At 38.3% G+C, this 9100-nt stretch overlaps 3 protein-coding genes across 3 annotated transcripts in view; all 3 read right to left on the reverse strand.

Moving 5' to 3' along the window:
* Positions 1-4547, reverse strand: part of LOC104739397 (DNA ligase 1-like) — a 5595-nt gene extending 1048 nt beyond the window's left edge. The window contains exons 1-14 of the mRNA XM_010459739.2: positions 3684-4547; positions 3440-3556; positions 3205-3306; positions 3007-3123; positions 2507-2737; positions 2309-2403; positions 2142-2229; positions 1556-1687; positions 1339-1451; positions 652-753; positions 512-573; positions 361-432; positions 192-265; positions 37-93 (exon numbers count right to left, since the gene is read on the reverse strand). Coding sequence (XP_010458041.1) covers positions 37-93; positions 192-265; positions 361-432; positions 512-573; positions 652-753; positions 1339-1451; positions 1556-1687; positions 2142-2229; positions 2309-2403; positions 2507-2737; positions 3007-3123; positions 3205-3306; positions 3440-3556; positions 3684-4472 — 2151 coding nt within the window. The 5' untranslated portion in view covers positions 4473-4547. The remainder of the gene's footprint in view (positions 1-36; positions 94-191; positions 266-360; positions 433-511; positions 574-651; positions 754-1338; positions 1452-1555; positions 1688-2141; positions 2230-2308; positions 2404-2506; positions 2738-3006; positions 3124-3204; positions 3307-3439; positions 3557-3683) is intronic.
* On the reverse strand, positions 4706-7519 carry LOC104743180 (cation/H(+) antiporter 6B). Its single transcript, XM_010464293.1, has 4 exons — positions 7207-7519; positions 6109-7119; positions 5339-5992; positions 4706-5247 (listed from the first exon to the last, which is right to left on the reverse strand). The coding sequence occupies exons 1-4, from the start codon at positions 7492-7494 to the stop codon at positions 4816-4818; spliced, it is 2385 nt and encodes a 794-aa protein (XP_010462595.1). The 5' UTR covers positions 7495-7519; the 3' UTR covers positions 4706-4815.
* LOC104743181 (cation/H(+) antiporter 6A-like) overlaps positions 8181-9100 on the reverse strand; it is a 3771-nt gene continuing 2851 nt past the window's right edge. Inside the window, exons 3-4 of the mRNA XM_019235425.1 lie at positions 8834-9097; positions 8181-8678 (exon numbers count right to left, since the gene is read on the reverse strand). Of these exons, the coding sequence (XP_019090970.1) occupies positions 8181-8678; positions 8834-9097 (762 nt within the window). The remainder of the gene's footprint in view (positions 8679-8833; positions 9098-9100) is intronic.

Here is a 9100-nt window from a genome sequence, read left to right on the forward strand (position 1 = left end):
AGGACACATTTGGAGTACAAGCGAAGATAATCCTACCTCAGTGGGCTCAAACCAAACGTCTGGAGTGAGGCCGTCTCCAACTCGGTAGTATGGCTGGATATTTGAATAATTACAATTAATAAGAATTCAGGCAAGAGACATATATGATATTGCAGAGAAAGGAGGCCAGAGAGAAGAAAAAGCTATCCTACTTTTGGAGTAGTTATCACTTGAGAGCGAAGACTGGACGACCTCTCGTCAAGCATGGCATCAGAAAATCCAGTACCTAGTAGCCCAGACCGTAAAACCAGGGTATAAGTAACTTGAGAAACTGAACGTAGCACATCAAAAATATGAAATGCCAAGGTGTATTAGACTGACCGATTTTACAAATGCTTTGGAACTCCTCCTTATCAACATCGTAACAAGCGAGTAAAAATGCACCAAAGACACCTAGAAGGAACGCATATAGCTCTGTTAGGAGCATAAAGGTTGAAAATGTATCATCCAATGTATTCTTAATGTTTTTCACCTGTACGTTTGCCACGTCCATGGAAAGCAGCAATTGGTACAAGATCCATAGAGTCTCCAATGCTGCGCATATTACCCTAGAGTCAGTAAAGGACTGTTCGATTTACACTTATTTGAGAGAAATGTTTACAAGAGTATTGCCTGTCCATGTAGTCTTTCTTCAATTTTAGCCAATTATTTGATCGCTTTGCAGGTTCATAGGTAGCATCCGAGTTCAATGTTTTAATGATTAAACCTTCACAGCTGCAAAATAAAATTTATAGATGAAGAGCTGGAACATTATAGAGATAACAAGGTAAACGCTGATGCAATATATAGACATAAGATTGTAGAGAATTCACAATAAGTGTGGATGAAATTGCTAAAAATACAATTACTATCCAGAAGACACATGATGACATCTTACAGCATAGGGGTAATGAAGCAGAAGTCAATGTCATTTCATATATCACTACAGGCATGGTAAAAATTTGCAAATTTAATCATATCCTTAAACATATAACAGATAACTATCTAAAATTGAATACCGAAGATGAGAAAAAAAATCTACCACAATCTCTAGTTTTCTGTTAACACAGCTGACGGTGAAAGATGCTACTACAGATGAGATGCTCGGCACAATTACTACAAGCATGGTCAAATTGTTAATTTATTATACCCTTGAACATGTCAAAGATGACTCCCTAAAATAAAATAACCGGAAGCAGTAAATATCTACCATAATCTCTAATTTTCTGTGAGTGCAGCTGAAGGTAAAAAATGCAACTAAAGAGAAAATGCTAGGCAACAATTCACACCAAAGTTCACCGTAAGTATCAAGATATATACCCAACATCAACAGATGCGTCAAGAAACTTTTGGATTTCATCGATATCGCTAGATGTAAGAGCAGTTGCAAACTGGAAATAGCCAGGCTCTTCCTCAAATGATTCGTATAGCTTCTGTTGAAGCAAAGTGAAGACAAATGATTACATATTTGCACAACAATTACTTTATTGAAATCAAGGGAAAACAAATTCTATTTATGTTTTACTGATAGGCTTACCTCTCGGCGAATATTAAGATTCTCTTGGATAAGTTGTTGGCCATTTAGATATAACATGTCAAAAGCAAAGATGCATACGCCAACCTTAATATCATTGACATTCACATTTTTACGGGCTCGAGTGCTCAAAATCTGAGAAAAAAAACTAGAAAATATAAAACAAGACATCAAGTCAAATAGTCAAAGTAGCTAGCTTCAAGTTAAGTAAACTAATCCAGGTGAGAAGGATATAACAGTTGATATATTTCAATTATCCTCTTCATACCAACACTAAACATAAGTATGATCATAAGGAATTAGGTCAATCACCAAAACTATCCGCGAAAAGTGCCATAAAATATCCATAAATGTAACAAGGTTTGTTCAGAATGTTGAACAAATCATTGGTTGGACAGTGTCAAAACCGGAAAATCTGATCTAAAAGGGTATTATCGCTATGCTTATTTTGTTAACTCATTGACTAGTGGCTAACAAGATGAAAACTAGATCACATTAATATTTCTCTGGCAATTTAAAATGAATAGGCAGAATTTAAGGCTGAAACCATACGTGAATATCACAACCTTGCTATTCACTTATGAGTTACCTGGAACGGAAGAATTTTATTTTTCTCCCTGTCAAAAGCAACAACCTCACAATCCAAAATAAAAGACTTCACAGAGGGCTTCTTTAATCTGCATAGAGATGATTCACAGCTTCAGTAGAAAGATTGGTTCTTTCTAAAGTTTTCAACAAGTTACACCAGAAGGTTACCTTGATAACGCAATCGCAACATCCGGGTACTTCCCAGTGTTTCTTTCAGCATTTCGACTGTATATCTCAAATGTACCATCCTCCATAAAATGTATCTGCAGAAATTAATTGATGATAAGCCAAACCATGATGGCATACTTAAATAAGACAGATCTAAGTATAGCATTCGCCCGAATTAAGTAGACACCAATATATTACCTGTGCACGTTCTCCATCATATTTGTATTCACATGTGAAAACGATGTCCTGGAATTTATTCAGTATCTCTGCTACACCTTTGGTTGGTTTTGCAAGCATGGGTCCAATTGGAACACCCAGTGTAAAGTTACAAGTTTTTGGAAGATTCCACACACCACCAGATAGAAGGGCAGGAACAATAATGTCATAGACAGGAAGCACCGTGAATACTTGTTTAACAATCTTCGCAGCCTACAAGGATAGAGCAAAAAGATGGATCTAGGAAAGAAGTGTCTTGACAAATTACACGCGTTCAAAACATCAGAAAAAAAAAAAGAAAACAGAACTGTATAGGAGGTAAATTGTGACCTACATAGAGATCCTACAGCCTCACGTAACATTCTTAATTCCTTATAGTAGCTCAGAAATTATATTCTTACACACGACTCAAAAAAGAATGGATTCTGATATAAGTGGAAAATACATAAAAATAAAAATAAAAATTAAACGAGAAAGCAAACCTCTTCTAAAGGAGACTTGGTATTTGGCGGTGGCTTTGAGTGCTCTTCATTATATACAGCGGCTTGTCCCAAGGCAGCTAAGACAGTCTGACCTGAGAACCCTAAACGTAATTTTGCCTGCAAGGTAAATTTTAAGAATGACGGAATAATGAACCCAAACAAATGAACAGAAAAAAATATGTGGCAATTGGTGCATACCTGAAGTAAACGTGTTAAGTAAAGAGGTTCACAGTCTGTTGCTGCCACAAGAAGTGCCTTCATCCGGTTCTTCTTCTTTTCCGTACTATCTTTTCCAGCTTCCTGCAATAATTAACATGCAGTAGTCCCACACGTCTCTGATTGTCAAACAAAAGAAGGTTGATTGAATCTCATTCAAATCATAACCTAAATTGCAAGCATTCAAACGCCATAAACAGTCATGGGTTCAACATACCATAGCAATTCGTCGAAACGTATCAAAAACCTTAACAACAGTCAACGGTTCGGGCTTAAACATCATAGTCTGAGTCGAACGGCTTCCTTTTGCTACAAGCCCCAAGTCTCCCAGTTCCTATAAATGGAGTACAATTTCAGAACTGCTAACTTTCTTATTCTAAAACCTTATTGCAATCACATTCCACTAGACAGGATTATAAAGCAACCAAAATTACAAGTAAATAGAAAAAAAGTCAACATACCGTATTCTGCTTCTTAACCTGATCCTCAGTCCTACCAAAAGCTTCAGAGATTGCCTTGATGATTGAACCCTCTCCAATTCCCAATTCTATACCTTCATGAGCAGGAGCAATCTCATTGGCAGAAAGATAAACAGTAGCAACCAAATCCTCCGGTGTAGTGGCAATAACAGTTCTCAACATGTTACACAAAATATCAGTAATCACAATTCGACCACTTTCATTTGAAATCAGATCAAAAGCCAACGCAAGAAACAGAAACGGAACTCTCTCCCCTTTCTCCCAACAAGACACTTTCTCAGGATCGAAATCATTAGGCTTCTTCTTCAACAACCCAATTTTGCTCTTCATCTCGCCAATTTTATCAGCTTTGCTCAAAGTCCTAGACTTTTTCGCTCCGGTCTTGGAATCTTCCGCAATCGACGACGTATCCGATCTGGGTTTCGCGGAATCAGAAACAGGCTCTACGGGATCCTCAGTTTTCGATAGTGTACCTTCGTAGACAAGAGGTTTGGCCAAATCAGCGTCTTGGGTTTCCTCAATTTTCCTTTTGTTCGGCGAGCGAGACAAGGCAGTGGAGGTCTGAGGCGTCTTCTTCTTGGCAGCTGCGCGAGCATTGGACATAAGAGCGTCAAATGCAGAAGGGCGGGTAGAAGACATGGCTCTGTGGCACGAGCTAAGCCGCAAGTGGGAAACTCTGCGGCTAAAAGAGAGCAAGACGGAGGAGAATTGAGTTTTAGTAGCGAGACAATGTACGTATCGGAGGCAATTTGATGATCGAATTGCTAACATCAGTCGAGTTTGAAATTAGGGTTTTAGCAAAAGGGCAAAATTTGCAACCTTGAAGAAACCCAGATAGATGATGATATGGCGGCAGAATTGTTTTGCCCGCGTCTCTTTCCGTTATTTTGGGCCAAATTACCTTAAATGGGCTAAGATATTTTAGAACTCTAATGGGCCAATCTGCAAATTAGTGGGCCTGATGTTTATGAGCTCCTCTTCACCAAATACATATTTTCCCCAATCATATACAGGTGTTTTCTAATCATTACAACACAAAAAAAAAACGTCTACTGACTATGGGGTTTTCCTATGTGTGTAATACAAGATAACACAAGATTGAAGCTAGGCTTAGTCATTCTTGTTGTTGGATGATCAACACGGAAGCTCTAGAAGGATAATATTCAGATGCTAACAAATCCCCGATGACTCCAAGTTCGTTGAATTCCATCCATTCCCCAAGTCCTGTAGTGACTGTAGTACCAATCCCGCTTCTTCTACCGACTAGAAATAGATCATAGTCGTAAGCCACGGAGTGTAAAAATGTGGAAGTCTCTGTGCCATCCGCCACTGTCAACTCAATGATGCTGGAGTTATCTCGAGGCCTCTCTTCAAGACTATTCTTGTACTCTACCATTTCATTATGTCTCCTCTTGCTACTCTCCTCTGTATGAGGCGCAGGGATCAGACGCATCACCGTTAGATTCACTTTTTGGTTACCTCTCATGTGGTTAGCTAATGCCAAGGCCTCTTTGTTGTCATTCCCACCCACGTAAATCAAGCATACCTGCACTCAATATGTGGTAGATAATCAAGAAAGGTTCAACATCTTTTCTTCATGTAAAAATAAAGAAAATGCAGACTGCAGAGTTACGTACGCGGCATGGAGATTCTACGGATTTGGGGTTCCAGATTGGTTTGCGATGAACCAATATTCCGCCAGAGCAAGGGGCTCGTTTCAGAACGCTACGATTAAGACCTCTTAGGTTTTGATCGTCTGAGATAATGCCATACCCGTTAGCCCCCCAAGAGCGGTGAAATGAGAGGAGGATAAGATTTGAACCTTTATCAAGAGCAAACCAACATATGTGTTCATGCATCTCTTTACCGGAAGTTAAAAATGTAAACATGTTTATGGAAGCGGAGTCCCAATAATTCTCTTGAAACAGTTGGAAAGAGCTTATGACATTTTCGGAATAAGATCGACTTCCAGGCTTTGGTTTCTGAAGCTGGTGGGAGATAAACGTGGGAGTAGCTTGACCCACTAGCTCTATTAGGTGAAGAACACAACACCTCATTGGAGAGACTTTAGTTGGGGAAGTAGCTCTAAGAAGGCTAATCATCGATGTTATGTTGTCTGGCTTGTTGATGCACACCAGCGTTTGCAGTTCTGAGTTATATTTTAAGTTTCTTCTTTTATAACTCACTAATCTATTGGACCGATCATACAAGAAATGTATAGCCATTGGTGTTAACAAAGAGTTGACGAGAATGTATACGCCCAGGAGCGTAAAGAGCTCCAAACCAATCTTCTGTTAAAGTATAAGAGAGAGACATCAGAAACATTAAAACATAAATATACAAATTATGATGATCTATCATTAATTATATATGACTATATCGATCTAGCAAAAATATTCTTACTTACGTCTTTTTCGAAGGCTTGGAGGACGTAAGACAACTCGAAACTACTCTTGGTGCCCATAATAATACCTAGGATAATTGAGTCTCGCAAGGGCATCCTTGCAGCTAGGGCGACTAAGAACGAAGTAGCAAGTTTCGCTACGTATAAGATGGAAAGGAATGAAAAACACTCGTACATATGACCCTGTTTTCCATTACCAAACCCCTTTCGTAAATATGACCAATCTAGTTTAATCATGCTTAGTGATCCAAAGAGGGGTAAAAAAATGCCCTCATTGAAACTCTCGAATTTTTGTATAAAAACTGATCCTAATGGTGGTCCGTTAGGGATAGCCAAACCAAGAACAAATGCCCCCAACGGTCCGAAGAATAAGAAGTGACTCCAGAAAAGATAGGATAAGTAAGCCAGCGAGAGACCAATGGAGAGATAGATGTTCTTCACTGGCGCTCCTTCCGGCGTATTTCTGATAACCCAATGCATAAATTGCCGCACAAGATACAAACAAATAAAGAATAGCATCATACCAACTCCCATACGTATTCTATTAATTTCATCGCGGCTTATGTTTTTCCATACACTCAAGAAAAAGGCAAGCATATCCGTTACCATCCCAGATGACTGAGCTATTTGGCCGAACTCAGTGTGAACTATTTTGAGGCCGGTAAGGAGCATGTTGAGGCAAGTGAAGGGCGTCATGCTCATGGTGAATATCATTACAGCATACTCCATGTCTGTCATGGTCGGGATACTTGATTTCTCTCTAGATGAATAAATGACTTTTCCGATTTGCAATGGGATGATCATTGAGGTGACTCCAATCACAACACTCTTCGTTCCAGACTTTTTGATCATTCCAACATCCGTAGTCACTCCTCTTAGGAACCAATCTAGGGTAAAAGCAAATGCGCCAATAGTCTCAGCAACATTTGGCATATACTTGTTATCATTGATAAATATATGCTGAAACCGTGACATTTCCACCCACTGAAACACCTCGCTAAAGACTGCCCCAACCTTCAAAAAAACAAGAGAAAATGGAGTATTTTATCCGAACATCGCTGATCAAATCTGGACATTATTAGAAACCTCCTAATTACTTACAAGCATCATGGAGGTAAACTTAGGGATAGGAACACGTAACTTCTTGAACAAGATATCAAAAAAACGCCAGAATACGAATGTGGAGAGAATTATGATCTCCAGTTGAGGAAGAGGGTACTCCCAGAATTCCATTCCCGTAGATCCGGAAGCCATCTTTTCTGTTACGCCGTGTGAGTTCAACATTATATGTGGACTTACATCGCAAACCATCTTACCCCCCATCTCTGCTCTTTTCACATCGTCGTCCAACATGATTTCTTGGTGCCAAGTCGCATGATCTGCATCCATTTGAGACAAATAACCTTTGTCTATGTAAACCAATACCAAAACGAAAAAAAATAAAAATAAAATAAACTTGGACAATGAAAAGGTTTTGCAGTTAAAGGAAGAACTAAAAAAACCGGTCAAATGGATATCACACAGATCCCATAAAAAATCTCTAAAAAAAAATGAAAAAAAAAAAATCTCTAAAATTAGCATAAGGTATAAATATAGGGATTGTACGGTCCAGGTGTTATCTTTGTTTTTGGCGTTTGTAAGTTGTATTGCTTCAAAATAAAATGATTTCCTTAGGCACTCTAAATAAACACTAAAGCCATTTAGATAGGGTGATGATCCATTAATTAGGACCTCAAAAACAATCTTTAACGCCTAATGTAATTCATTATAATCAACGCTTGGTATTCATTGTTTGTTAAGCAGACCATGTTATTACAAGAGAATCTATATTAGAATTGTGATAACACGGGCAGCTAAGGTTGAAAGAAGATCATCATAGAGTAGGCTAGCTCTGCCATAAGAAAGTACTGAAATTTATTATTATTTTCAAAAATATTTGATCAAAATCGTGAACTTATCATATAAGAAGAAACTCGAATCATTTCACTCCATAACTTTCTAAACTAATCTTTGATGTAGACAAGAAATACAACATTAAACAAATGATCCTGAGCATATATATATATCATCTCAGATTACTTCTTAGATAGCCTTTTTTGGCTTTTTGTATGATGAATGTACTCTTGTTTTTGTACAACCAACACTGATGCTCTCGAAGGATATTCATGTGATGCTAATAAATCTCCAATGGGTCCCAATTCATCGAACTCTGTCCATTCACTAATTCCGCTAGTAGGCTCAGTACCTATTCCACTGCTTCTTCCAACGATAAACAAGTCATAATCATTTGCCATTGCTCGTAAGGTTTTTGAAGTCTCAGATCCATCAGAAACCGCCTTATCGATGTATTTCACCTTGTCATCATTTTTTTTAACGTTGGACCCAATAATGTTACTCACGTTCTCCTTTAGATTAACCATTTGGTGCTGCTCCCACTCCTGGTTATCCGATTCAGCAAATTTTGGAATGAATCTTATGATCGTTAGGCTTGTTCCCTTTTCTGTCAGTCTCATTCGATTTGCTATCGCCAAAGCTTCTATATCGTCGTTTCCACCGTTAAAAATCAAACATATCTGCAGAGATGAGAACTTTCTTAATTAGGTTACTCTTATATATTTAGGCCCAAACAGTTAGATATAGTTATAAAAAAAAATATAAAAAAATAAAAAAAAAAATAAAAAAAATAAAAAATAATGAAAAGTGTTATATATTTGGGGGTACACTATACCTTGCTCTGGTACTTAGCCAGATGAGATTCGACGATGGGCTTGCGATAGATGAAGATTCCAACAGAGCATGGGGCTCGTTTCAGGACGTTAATGTTGAGAATTCTCAGCTTATCATCGTTGGAAATAATAGTGGATCGATCAGAAGACCAGGTTCGATGGAAAGGAAGCACAATTAGCGATAGGCTTCTGGATAGGGCTAGCCAACAAATGTCCTCATGCATGTGTTGAGACATGGAGACGGAAGTGAAAATATCCAGTGATGTATA

The sequence above is a fragment of the Camelina sativa genome, chromosome 14 (genome assembly GCF_000633955.1).
Source record: "Camelina sativa cultivar DH55 chromosome 14, Cs, whole genome shotgun sequence".
Taxonomy (NCBI): domain Eukaryota; kingdom Viridiplantae; phylum Streptophyta; class Magnoliopsida; order Brassicales; family Brassicaceae; genus Camelina; species Camelina sativa.